We start from the raw sequence: 14,757 nt of genomic DNA, 5'->3' as shown, positions 1-14,757 counted from the left end.
TAGTGTGGGATTGGTCATACATGCTAGGATGTTGAATACCATAGTGAGTAGAGAGACTGATCAAACTGAGAATATGGCTGGAATATTCCAAAAAATGTTACAATATGAATTATCTGAGCAGTCTTGATCTGACAGCTGGGTACAGGCAAGTCCTGCTCACAAAGGAGTGTGTTTTTTTGGTAAATGGAAATGTTACCAATACCCTGCGGTTCCATTTGGCTTAAATATTAGTGTGTCAGTGTTCATTCTGGCACTTGACCAAGTATTAGGACCAGAGATGAGTTCTAAAGAAACAATGTATGTGGACAACCTTTTGATTGCCACTGAGCCTTGGGAAGAGCTTCATAGATTGTTGGATGAGGTGTTTCAAGCTTTGAGGAAAGGGAGTGTGACCCTTAGTCTTAAGAAATGTGAGTTTGTAAGAAAAGAAATAACATTCTTGGGTAGAATCTTGTCTACTGCTGGTATTAAGGTTAACCCTGAAAGGATGAAAGCAGATAAAGAGTGTCTATCTCCTAAGACTCGGAAACAGTTGAAGTCATTCCTAGGTTTGTGCAATTCTTATAGAAATTTTGTGTCTGGACAAGTGTTCAACAACTTATGTTTAAACAAACTATTAAGTCCTAAAGTACCTTTTGTTCAGATGGATGAATGCAAAGAAGCATTTAACCATCTTAAAGACGCCATGGAAGAGGAGAGGATTTTGCACCATCTTAACCTTAATCAACCTTTTTGTCTGGCAATTGATTCCAGTGGTAATGGTATTGGAGTTGAATTATTTCAAAATTCTGGGGATGATGAGAAAAGGAAGATCATAGGACTACTGCTTTTGCAAGCTGATCATTAATGAGGTTTGAAAGAAATTATAGTGTGACTGAAAGAGAAGCTCTGCCAATAATTTGGAGATTCAAAAAATTCAGAGACTACCTGTGGGGCAACAAAACTCATTTACACTGATCACAGAACTCTTATTTTTTTTAAAATTTAGATTGATGCGTACACAATTGATGATGTGGACAGTGTTTATGCAACAATTTGAGTTTGAAATAAAAAACCTCACGGGCACACAAAACAAAGTAGCAGATGCACTATCAAGGTTACCATTGGGAGAAAATGGAGAAGCAAGACAGAAAGTAGGTGAGGAAAATGTTAAATTGTTCTATACAAAGGGACTTCCTGGAGAAAAGAAGATAGAAGGCATCTGTAAGTACATGAGGAGTTATCAGAATCATGACGAAAAATGGAAAATGATAAAGAGAGACTTAGCTATGCCAGGTACTAATAATAAATTGGCGAAATATTACAAGGTGCATTGTGGGGTTTTATTTAGGCAAACTAATGAAAATTCAGAAGATTGGAAAGTGTGTTGGCCCAGTGAGTACATAGATGATATAATTTGTTTGAGTTTTGGAGACATAGCAGCAAAAAAAGTATATAAAAAATTGAAAGAGTGTATAATTTTTGACAACATGGTGAAGAGAGTAAACAACTATATTAAGACGTGTGACAAATGTCAATGACCCAAGGTTACTAATCAGATGTTCAGACTTCTCATGCAAAATGTCAAACCAGATGACTTAGTGGAATTGTTAGCAGTGGATTTTTATGTCCCCTTGTCGAAAACAAAAGGAGGTTTTGCTTATATTTTTGTAGTGTTGGAAGTATTCTCTAAATTTATAAAACTGTATCCTTTGTGTAAATCAACTGGCAAGGTGATCTTGACTAAGTTAGGAGAGGACTATTTCATAAAGTTTATTAAACTGAAGGCCATATTTCCTGATAACTGGTCACAGTTTACAAGTAAGAAGTAGAAGGAAGGCCTAACCAATCATGGAATAACAGTAATACACTCCTGGAAATGGAAAAAAGAACACATTGACACCGGTGTGTCAGACCCACCATACTTGCTCCGGACACTGCGAGAGGGCTGTACAAGCAATGATCACACGCACGGCACAGCGGACACACCAGGAACCGCGGTGTTGGCCGTCGAATGGCACTAGCTGTGCAGCATTTGTGCACCGCCGCCGTCAGTGTCAGCCAGTTTGCCGTGGCATACGGAGCTCAATCGCAGTCTTTAACACTGGTAGCATGCCGCGACAGCGTGGACGTGAACCGTATGTGCAGTTGACGGACTTTGAGCGAGGGCGTATAGTAGGCATGCGGGAGGCCGGGTGGACGTACCGCCGAATTGCTCAACACGTGGGGCGTGAGGTCTCCACAGTACATCGATGTTGTCGCCAGTGGTCGGCGGAAGGTGTACGTGCCCGTCGACATGACACCGGACCGCAGCGACGCACGGATGCACGCCAAGACCGTAGGATCCTACGCAGTGCCGTAGGGGACCGCACCGCCACTTCCCAGCAAATTAGGGACACTGTTGCTCCTGGGGTATCGGCGAGGACCATTCGCAACCGTCCCCATGAAGCTGGGCTACGGTCCCGCACACCATTAGGCCGTCTTCCGCTCACGCCCCAACATCGTGCAGCCCGCCTCCAGTGGTGTCGCGACAGGCGTGAATGGAGGGATGAATGGAGACGTGTCGTCTTCAGCAATGAGAGTCGCTTCTGCCTTGGTGCCAATGATGGTCGTATGCGTGTTTGGCGCCGTGCAGGTGAGCGCCACAATCAGGACTGCATACGACCGAGGCACACAGGTCCAACACCCATAATCATGGTGTGGGGAGCGATCTCCTACACTGGCCGTACACCACTGGTGATCATCGAGGGGACACTGAATAGTGCACGGTACATCCAAACCGTCATCGAACCCATCGTTCACCATTCCTAGACCGGCAAGGGAACTTGCTGTTCCAACAGGACAATGCACGTCCACATGTATCCCGTGCCACCCAACGTGCTCTAGAAGGTGTAAGTCAACTACCCTGGCCAGTAAGATCTCCGGATCTGTCCCCCATTGAGCATATTTGGGACTGGATGAAGCGTCGTCTCACGCGGTCTGCACGTCCAGCACGAACGCTGGTCCAACTGAGGCGCCAGGTGGAAATGGCATGGCAAGCCGTTCCACAGGACTACATCCAGCATCTCTACGATCGTCTCCATGGGAGAATAGCAGCCTGCATTGCTGCGAAAGGTGGATATACACTGTACTAGTGCCGACATTGTGCATGCTCTGTTGCCTGTGTCTATGTGCCTGTGGTTCTGTCAGTGTGATCATGTGATGTATCTGACCCCAGGAACGTGTCAATAAAGTTTCCCCTTCCTGGGACAATGAATTCACGGTGTTCTTATTTCAATTTCCAGGAGTGTATATACGCCAACTTACCAACCCACAGGAAATCTTGCGGGATGTTACATGAGGGTAATGGGCTGACTGTGTCGTACATATTATAGCAATAACCATAGTATGTGAGGAGATATTGTGGAAAATATTGAGGATGTAATGAAAGCTGTAAGTCATGATGTAACGAGATTTACTACTTATGAAATTATGAAGGGAAAGAGATTTTTGGGTTTTGTTGAGGAGAAATTGTCTTTTCGCCACAGAGAGGAATTAAGTTGGGGTGAGAAAAAGAAAAGAATGAAAGAATCGGTAGAAAAGAAGTTGGAGGAAAGGAGGAGGCAACATGATGAGAGAATAAAGAAGGTTGGTATTAAAGTAGGAGATCTAGTTTTAGTGAAGACATATGAAAAATCGAAAGAGATAAGTAATAAGATTTCACTTTTTTTTATGTGTATAAGAGTCCATTTGAGGTAATAAGTATACCAGACCCGAATGCATTCTATTTAGTTTACCCAAAGTCAAAGAAGAAATTTGGTCTTAAGAATATAATAGATTTGAAACCATATTATACTAAAGTAACAAAAACTGTGAGTGTGAACAAGATGGGAATTGTTGTTGAGAGTAATATTTGGGATATAGGATGAATGAGTAGAGGCTGAGTGTATAATTTTGCTTTGAAAGACAAGAAGATAAATTTGATGAATGGGTACTTGAAGGTAGTACTCAGCATCTAGGTGGAGGACTTAATTCCAATATTGATGACTAATCGAAAGAAATGGTTAAAGAGGAGTTCTTGCATGTGGGATTTTGTAGTACTGTGATTTGGAATAATGAAAAAGTAAGCTGACAGATGGGGTGAGAGGTTTGTAAATGTGATGGGATATTTAATTAGTAATTTGATAATTGAGTTTGAGTTGTTACAGCATGTGATGAGAAGCAACAACTTCCAAGAGATACACCATGTTATGAAAAAAAAAAAAAAAAAAAAAACACATGCAGTGACTATTTGTAAAGGGGTTTAATGACAGAACATTCAATTATACAGACAAAAGCAATAAATGAGACTCGCTGATATAGAGTCATTCATGTGAAGCATAGCAAAGACACTCGAGGTGTGATGAAAAGTGTAGTGTAATATGTATTGTAGGTAGAGAACTGATTGGATATGTCTTCAGTTTTAGAATGTAAATTTATGGTAATTAATTATTTTGCTCGAATATTTGTAATTATGCAGACATTTCTTGTTACTCTTTTTGGAGTCACAAGCCCAATGACATGTTTAATTGTGGAACTTTTGATATTATTCTATAAGAGGTTTGTAATACACTCTTTCATTATTATTGGGTAAATTTCATACTTCATCATGATATATTGGATTATTGAGGCTATATGTTGTGAAAGGTAATTTTAAAATTTAAATTGACATAATCAAAGACTATAACTAGTTTTAGGTAGATGGGACTCACATGTGTCGAGGACATAATCAAAGACCATAACTAGTTTTAGGTAGATGGGACTCACATGTGTCAAGGACATTTTATCTTGAGAGATTCTTGGGAAAATCTCATGATAAAATGGGGGGGGCGGGGGGGGGGGGCGGCACATGTGATTCTATGACTAATAATGAGATATAATTTTTTTCCTTTCTTTTGCTACCTTTGACTTCATAGATATATTTTTGATGATATAGAATATTTTTCATTCGGTTATATAGTGTAGAAAATGAAGTGTGAATATGTTTACTTTGCTGTTTTATGTAGGAGTTCCTTATGTAGACTTAGATTTTTTCTGATGACATGTCAAATAGTTTTATTAAATGTATTGTGTGAAATAGAATGCAATGGGCAGAAGTGTTGTAAGAACTGTGGAGTGAGAGAGTTATCAATAGTTGTCAAGTTGAACAGTGTGGGGCAGACAGTCGCAAATGACTTGTGAGCATGGCAATAGTAATGGTGGGCGATATTAATACCAGACATTAGTGTGTTAGATGTGGTTTTAAATGTGATTTTATGATGGAAATTCTAAACAAACGTTGTATTACACGTATGCTATTGGTTTTTGCACAATGAAACTTGTGGCAGTGACAATGCACTCATGAACAGTCAGTATTGTCGTTGGTTTAGAATTGAACTGTATTACATAAACTATGAATTGTAATATTGCTCATTTTCTTTACTATGATATATGATGTATGCTAAAACACCAAGTGCCAATGTGGAAACCGTGAACTGTGTTCCTACGTAAGTGACTGTTTTTGCGGGAACAGTGTTACCGTGAACCATGAATATTAACAGCAGATGGACTGTCTAACTTTGCAGTTGGCCAATTATAGCAGATAGAATGTTAGTTCAAACACAATGTGTGGACTGTGCTAAACTATTGTGTGTAAAAGTTTCAGCTGAACTAATATTACCTTCAAGTGCTGCATAAACAATTACTCTGTTCTGGCGTATGACAAACGGATGCTACAAACTTATTATCACTGCTAGCCAAAACCAGATGTAAGGAAAGAGGATTATTAATGCCAAGGACATGACTAGATGAACTTATGGGATTCATATCAGCAACTTCAAATTGCTTCTGCTGCTATCGTCACATCATACCGATCCAGAACAGATAAGACACAAAACCATTCCTCTCTAGAGAAACTCACAACTGTAACCAATTTAATTTCTTTCTGTTTTGTAACAGACAATCCCTTAATGTTTCACTCTGTGAATAAAAATATAGTAGTGTTTTGTAAAGACTGTTCACCTTCAGTGATTGTTGACCCCACCACTAACAGTAGTTACTGCCATCCTTTTATTTGGTTTTACTTTTAGGTGCATTTGTACTAGCTGTTGCATGCATTGTGTGCATCTTTTGAGGGGTGTGCTTTGAGGGGTAAATACAGTTGTTTTGGCAAGAGAATTTATGAGTTGTACTGTGAAATGTGGCCAGATGTGTACATTGAGGCATGTGTGTAAGTTGAGGCATGTGCCATTGAAGTTATTTACACCGACCAACTACAAAGAAGTAGCTTATTTGGCACTGGTTCAAGTTAATGTATGAGAGCGAACTTTGACTCTAACAGCTGTCAAAGTATGTGATCTTTGTTTACATGCCACTTAATGTGAAATTTCCATTCATTCATATTTAGATGCAAATTTATCTGGGTTTAACTGTTACTGGTAAGCAAAATTACACTATACTGTGTCCTTATTTATCAAATTAACTTCAGAGAGTTTTACTGTTTTCTGCTAACAAAGGATATTACTATCAGAATTTTAGCAGGATTGGTAAACTTCTCATATAGAGGTTTGCTTTTGAAGTTTCGGGAAGTAAAATGGGTCCTTGGGGTTTATGCAATATTAATTTACTTCATGCTGTTTTTCTTTAAACATTTTCTGAATACAAATTCACAGTCACAGTAAATCTCCAGGAACTGTTTTCTTCACATGCTCCATCTCTAATGGTTGCACAGTTGGCTGAATGTTAAACTCTGATGTTTCTTTCTTCCATTACGAACTATACACAATAAATTCAGAAGTCCAAGAACAGATATAAGGAAAATTATTCGCCATGAAATGAATAAATTTTGTAAGGCAAAATCAAATCATTGATCAATAAATTCAATAAATCCTTTAAAAGAAGCTGAAAACCCAGGAATATGAGACAGTCATCTAAGACAGATCTGTTAGATTTACTTAAACACGTATGCCATACTCGACCATCAGACATTAATTTTGCCAAACAATTAGTTAGAGAGATTGCAAATTCATTAGGTCACTGAGAAACAGTAATTCTTCTGGCTGTGACAATACTACAATCAAAGCATTAAATTCTTGGTGGACTTAGTAGTACCCTCCTGCTCCTCCTTATTTTTCATTGTAACCAGTCAATGAGCCAAGGTGTATTTTCTGAAAAGACTTAAACATGCAGTAATAATGCTGGTATGCAAAATGGAGATAAGCACCAGACCACTAATTACAGATCGCTCTCCATCCTTCCTGTGTCCTCAAAAATATATAAGAAGATACAACAGTATATTATAGAATTATTCTGAGCACAACAATTTAAGGATATCTCAATCTGGTATCTGTAAAGAGTGTTCTATCAGGAATACAAAGTATAATCTCACAAGCTCATTTCTAGTAGAGCTGAGAAAGAAAAGTCATCTTTATAATATCTTCTGTGGTCGTTCAAAGGCCTTTGATTGTCTAAATAATAAAACTGTGTAATATGGCATAATGGGGCAACATATCAGAATACTTTGATAATATGCCAGCTACAAATTGCAGAACTCCATATTGGTCATTGTGTACATTGGTAACAATCAAGTATCTGTTTTATATGAATGTCATTTGCAGAAAACAAACTCTTTGAAGCACAGCTAGCTGATTTTCATTGTAATTTTAATATATACTATTGCTAATGATCATAATCAGAATTTTAATGCAAACAAATGTTTTATTTCTTCATATATTTGTCATTTGAGTCAATCTTGTACAAGTAATGCTCAAAACGATGTACACGAACATTATGACTCCTCAAATTTTCATGCAAAAAAGCAATAGTTATTTTTGAAGCATTGAATGAAATATTACTGAAAACATGTTAGGAATATCAGAATTCTTATAATTAAAAATAATTTACATTTTCAACAATTTGACATAACTAATTGTTTACTCAACAAGAACTGTATATCCATAAGAAACAGGTAGTGTAAATCTGCAAAACTATTACTCTGTATAAAAAATTGACTCAACAGCAAGTGTTTTTCATCAATTAACCATTCATATCAGCAAAAACTTGATTGTAATTCATAAAATGTAACAATCACCATCTATGTACTCTCCATTATTGTCATTTTAAGTAATTCATGCAGTAGAAGCCATGGTGTGGCAGTGCTGGGTCAGTTTTTGTGCCATCAACTCTGTGCATGTCCTTATCACAGTTTTAATGTTGTAATAAACAGCAAAAGTAAATATTTGGTGTGTCAGCTACATTATTTAGTAATCAATAAGCTGCAAAATTGTCCTGATATTGCATACTGAACTGCAGGTGCCATTTACAAGAGAAATTATTTATATTTCATCATGTAGTCTCATTCAGAAGAACATCTGTATTTTATCTCTCTGTATATAGCATAACAACATTTATTTAAGTATTCATCATTAATTGATATATTAATGTGTGTTATTATGTACAAAGGTATATTATATGTAAAACTGTTAATATTAACAAAAAATCCAAATATCTCTTGCACATTGTCAGCTGTAGATGAAATGGACCAATAAATCAAAATAAATCATGCTGAGTTATGCTAGCCACACACTGCACTGCAGATTTCAAGTCAAGTATTCAAGTGTGTTCATAGAAAGAATAGCACAGTTCAACTTTGTGGAGATTGAGCTGATATGTGCTTAAAACTTCAAGACTGCCATAATAATTATTTCTCAGTTTCAGATCTACTCTAAAAAGCAAAAATTTGGAAGAAAAACAATAAAAATCACAGAAGACTACAGACACCAAAGCCAGTATTCTTAGCCAAGAATATGACTGCACAGAAAAATAAGGAAAGTAAGAGATAGCTAGCCAATAATTAATAAATAATTACCACCCAGGCTGTTACCTTCCAGTAAAACCAAATGATGTACACAAAATTTACTTAAGCAATCATTTACCTTTTTCAGCCTGAGTATGAAGAAGCTAGAAAAGAAGCTAGAAAATTTTATAGTGATGGGGTCAATTTGAGGTGTATTGTGGAAGAGAGAAGGGAAAAATGCATTTTCTACATGGTGACACCCGTACTCTGGTTGAGTGTCTCTCTTGATCTGTGATCCACTTTTCCAATTTTCCACTCCCCTAACTTTTTCCACAACTGCCAACCTTGAAAAGTAACCTGTGATTCAGAGTGATACATTTTGAATTTACTATGCTAAAAAGTTATGTTTGGTCTTGTATAAATTTGTATAAATTTAACACATTATAGCCTTTCAAATCTAAATTAATAGATAATATCAACAGAAGTTTCTAACTTCTGTCTGAGCATCCTCCTACATAATAGCAGTTGTGACAGTTGAACACCAGAGTGGAATGTAACAGATCAACTTTGATAGCAAACTGAACAGTTCAGTACCACATTCTTCAGCTCACTGAAGACTAAGAAACCACCAACATTCAAATTAATAAGATAACTAAAATGTCATTACCAGTAATCACTACCTAGAGGATAATACAATATACAAATGAATGTACCTTGTGAATGCATCAAAGCAATAAAGTCATCAGTTGTTATGAACATCTGAAATTGTTACATTCTAGCATATAATGAAATCATGTTACAAGTTGCTCATTTTTTATTATCAGCTAAAATACTTCAGACAAAGTTTAGCTCACAGATATTATTCAGTGTACACCTAATAGTCATCAACATGATCTCCATATGTAACTATATTAAATATTTTTTGGAATAATTATGAAATTTTGTGAATTATTGTCACTCAGATTCTATAAACAAAGTCTAAAACTTACTTTGACACTGATAAAAATGTTTGTTTAGTTAAGTGTTTAAAACATTATAGAAATGCTGAACCTAATTTATTTATTGAGTAATTAACAAAACTGTAAAAATCACTATTTGTGTTGCATATCTGAAACAAATTCCTAGGCTGACTTCTTTTTTGGACTGAGTTTGTATATTGATTGTATGGTAGCAGTTGTAACATTTCCATCTGGTTGTTAAATTAAATGTGTTATTTTTTAATTGTAAGACATGAAATCTGTACTGACTACACATTACCATTGTCATGAAATGTGTGTAAGTGATTAAGGTTTTGAATTTGTGGTTCACTGTTGATCCAACTCATGTGATGTAAATTATTTGTTGCATTGTGGAATAAAATGTTGTAACAAGCTTTTCAGTGTACCTCGGACTCATTTCACATTACACATCATAGGACCTCATTTCCATTTCAAAGTAGATTAATTATTTTATATTCTAAACCTTAATTTCACAGCTATTATCTTTAACTGAGATTATCCTTGCATGCTTCTATAATATATAACAGCCAAAGTTATTCTTGGATTTATATAGCACAAACATACTGATATTAATGAAGGTACTTACCTCAAACTGTATAATCTTAAGGAACTCCCTCTTTTCACCATCAGACATCCACAGTAAATATGGTACATTAACAGTGATCCCTGCTTTTCTCACTGGGCTGTCACCTACTTTGTATACCTAAATAATGAAGACATTATCTTTGTTGTGAATATTATATTTTTTGTGTATCAAAGACAGTACAAGATGTTGTAAAAACATAACATATGAAGGTAAATATTTACATTTAATTGAGAACTTCATTTTCATTTTTGTGTAATGTTATCATAAGTTTCAGTCCCTAATTGAGTCTTATGGTGCATATTCACTTTCTACAGAACATTCTAGTATTAACATCTTATCAACAGCTCTAAGATTGAACATTAATGTCTATTCACCTCACACACACAGGCACACACACACACGCATGCACGCACACACACGCGCACACACACACACACACACACACACACACACACACACACACACACACACAAATATATAAATTTGTATGGAATACGATCAACAAATACAACCACTGAAAATGTGTTAGTAAGAGGATTTGTAAAGCAATTAAGACACAATAAAAAAGCTTTGTTTGAAAGTCAACATTTAATTTCATATGAAAGCATTAAGCACAAAACCTTAATAATATCACAAGGTTAGTATTGATTTAAACTATTATACAAGATAAGAAACTGTTGTAAACAATTTTACTGTAATTTAATTAATGTAATATTGACAATAATGAAATACATTGATTATTGTTATATTATGTGAACTGCTCAACAGTGGCCACATGGTTCAGTCAGTCAGTCTTTCTCAGAGTTCAGTCTTTAAAATGTAATGTATTTTGTTGGTATTAATTAATAGAGTGGAAAATAAACTTCAAAATTGTGTGTTAATTTTTGCCATAGATAAAGTGCTACCTTTTTTTAATTCCTCCATGAAAAATGAACTAGTTAAAAAATGCACTGCTCTGAAGCAAGATCATTAATAACCACCTCAACAACAATGTAGGAAATCTAATGTAAGTATAATTCTAATAGAAACAGTTAGAACAATTTGCAATGCATTTGGAAAATAAGCTAGAAATCAAGCCATAGGATCTGATACTTAACATTAGTTTTAAAGAGTTGTATTAGAATTGTTATAACATACAGTATGTGATCAAAAGTATCTGGACACCTGGCTGAAAATGACTTACAAGTTCGTGGCACCCTCCATTGGTAACACTGGAATTAGTATGGAGTTTCCCCACATTTAACATTAATGACAGCTTCCACTCTTACAGGCATATGTTCAATCAGGTGCTGGAAAGTTTCTTGGGGAGTGGCAGCCCATCCTTCATGGAAGGCTGCACTGAGGAGAGGTATCAAGTTGGCTGGTGAGGCCTGCCATGAAGTAAGGGTTCCAAAACATCCCAAAGGTGTCCTGCAGGATTTGCAGGTCATTCCATTACAGGGATGTTATTGTTGTGTAACCACTCTGCCACAGGCTGTGAATTATGAACAGGTGCTGGATCATGTTCAAAGATGCAATCGTCATTCCAAAACTGCTCTTCAACAGTTGGAAGCAAGAAGGTACTTAAAACATCAGTGTAGGTCTGTGCTGTGATAGTGCTATGCAAAACAACAAGGAGTGCAGGACCCCTACATGAAAAACATGATGACACCATAACACCACCACCTCCAAATTTTACTGTTGACAATACACACACTGGCTGATGACATTTATTAGGCATTTGCCATACCCATACCCTGCCATTGGATTTCCACATTGTTTATCATGATTTGTCACTCCACACAATGATTTTCCACTGTTCAGTTATCCAATGTTTATTCTCCTCATACCAAGCATTGCGTCGTTTTGTATTTGCAGTTGATCCTGATGCTGTTTGGAATTCCTGTGTGATGGTCCGGATAGATGTCTACCTATTACACATTATGACTCTGTAATATCTCTTTATATTCGATGAATTATTTTGATACAATTTTACCCTTGAATGACGTTTACTAATTTTCTATCTTCATACTCGCAGAATCCATGCGAAAAGTGGTTCATACAATAGCTATGCCATGAGCGCATAAGTATTTTTTGTAGTACTCTCTCCGGTGGTTGTTAGAAAAAGAAAGAAAGGGGGCTTCCGGGATTGTCTTCGTGCCGATTAGCCTGAGCTATGTTTGAAGAATTGTAATCTGATTATTGAGATTTATGACAGAAGATAACTGATACGAAATTGTACGATTAAAAGTGAAATATATATATATATATATATATATATATATATATATATATATATATATATATATATATATAGATGATGAGACTTACCAAACAAAAGCGCTGGCAGGTCGATAGACACACAAACAAACACAAATATACACACAAAATTCAAGCTTTCGCAACAAACTGTTGCCTCATCAGGAAAGAGGGAAGGAGAGGGAAAGACGAAAGGATGTGGGTTTTAAGGGAGAGGGTAAGGAGTCATTCCAATCCCGGGAGCGGAAAGACTTACCTTAGGGGGAAAAAAGGACAGGTATACACTCGCACACACACACATATCCATCCACTACAGAAAAAGGCCAGAGAAATCTAATTTTTTTATACTGTAGTTAAAATAGTTTGAAAAATAGTTTAAAATAGTTTGAAATCAATTTAGAAAGAAATTTTTTCCAGATAGTAGTTAAGATTGTAGAACTGTATATTGTGTGATTTTCGTATCTGGACATTGAACTTTATACCATCTGTGAAATAATTTGAAAGTTAAGTGTGTCTACGACAGTAAATTTGAAACTGTATTTAGTGATTAGAACCTGATATTGACAGTTATTTAATGGTATTGACTAGAGCGGCATTTAAAATGTCATTGAATCAGCAACGAGAAGTGCAACAGCCTTCAGCTGTTTGCGCAGGAGCAGAGGCCACGGATAGCAATTCTGAGACTGTTGTGGCTAGCGGTAGCAATATAAATAATCCCGCTGGTTCAAAAAACATTCATACAACAGCTGATCAGACTGTTGTTGACACATTAGTTCTTATTATGCAACAGTTGTCTCTATTAGCCGAAGGCCAAGCGGAGGTAAAACGAGACTTATCCATTATACAAAATGAACTCCAAAATCAATTAGCCGAAAATCAAACAGAATTACAAAATCAGTTAAGAGCAGCCTTTACTGAATTAGATCAGAGGTTAAATACCCAGACACAGGAAATAAAATAACAGGCAGAAAGGACCGAACAGAATCTTATTGCTCAAATTGAGCAGGTCTGCCAACAATGCCAAGAAAACAATAGTAAATTAAAAGCGGAACTAACCGAATATGTATCCGTCAAAATTGACACGATACAAAAACAAGTAGAACTGTTTCTTCAAGTAATACAAGAGGACATACAGTGTTCTGTAGCTATGATACCAGAAATTATAGAATCCAAAGATAATCTAAAGAAGCAATTTGACGAAGTGAAGGGAAAACAGGAGACAGTGGAACATAGAATGAATGTACTTACAGGAAAGTTTTCAGAAATGACATTACAGCGGCAAAATTTTCCTTCGGAAACCATAGAAGAAACTGTGAAAGTAGCTTTACAGTCAATTTCAGAGAGTTCGGAAGAGAATTTTTTCAACAAAGGGTTAAAGGAAGTTCGAGAACAACTTGGCGAAGAATTCTCGCGTTGGAAAGAAAATATCGAAAGATCACTAAATCTCTCGCAGGAGGATTTAGAAAAAGCGAGAAGTAGGAAACAAAATTCTCAATCTGCACGTGACATCCCATCCACGTCAAGATCCGATGTAGACAGAACTGGAGCGTCACCAGTTAGATTCGATATAACAGATAGCCACAGGGAAGAGTATGAACAGGATGATTTTTGGAATCGTAGTACCGTTGAGGAGAAGATGATTAAACAGAGACAATTTCAAATCTTTAACCCTGACAAAAAGAATGTCCATCCTGTAGTCTTCATTCGAAGTTTCAGAGGTCTATTTCCACAATCTTGGACAGAATGGCAAAAGATTAGTTTTGTATCAGGATATATACAAGGATCAGGAGCATTGTGGGCATCTGAACAAACATCTTCTTGTAAATGTTACAAAGAATTTGAGCAGGCTTTTCTAGCAAAATATTGGTCTGCTGGAGTACAAGAAAGACTTAGGCAGGAAGTATTATATCCTGAGCCTTTCTCATTTTCTAGAGGATCTCTAAAGAGATATTTTGAGAAATACATTAATAAATCTTTGTATTGGGATGTACCGATTCCTTTGCCAGATATACTTAGAATACTCAAGTCCAGACTACCCACCAGTATAAGGAATCAGCTGTTATATATAAATGATAAGGATATAGACTCATTTATGACTACGCTTGATCGTATTGATATAATTGAGGAGGACAATAAAAGGGCAAGAGAAATGTCATATCAAAGAA

At 36.3% G+C, this 14,757-nt stretch overlaps 1 protein-coding gene across 2 annotated transcripts in view; it reads right to left on the bottom strand.

Annotated features, from left to right (window-relative positions):
- Positions 1–14,757, bottom strand: part of LOC126260885 (integrin alpha-4-like) — a 534,755-nt gene that overhangs the window by 99,586 nt on the left and 420,412 nt on the right. For both annotated transcript variants that reach the window (XR_007546657.1, XM_049958327.1), the window contains exon 19: positions 10,355–10,471. Coding sequence is in view for 1 of the 2 variants with exons in the window: in XM_049958327.1 (XP_049814284.1) it covers positions 10,355–10,471 (117 nt within the window). In the remaining variant the exon portion in view is untranslated. The remainder of the gene's footprint in view (positions 1–10,354; positions 10,472–14,757) is intronic.

The sequence above is a fragment of the Schistocerca nitens genome, chromosome 5 (assembly GCF_023898315.1).
Source record: "Schistocerca nitens isolate TAMUIC-IGC-003100 chromosome 5, iqSchNite1.1, whole genome shotgun sequence".
NCBI classification, from domain to species: domain Eukaryota; kingdom Metazoa; phylum Arthropoda; class Insecta; order Orthoptera; family Acrididae; genus Schistocerca; species Schistocerca nitens.
This window is presented reverse-complemented; position numbering and strand designations above follow the sequence as displayed.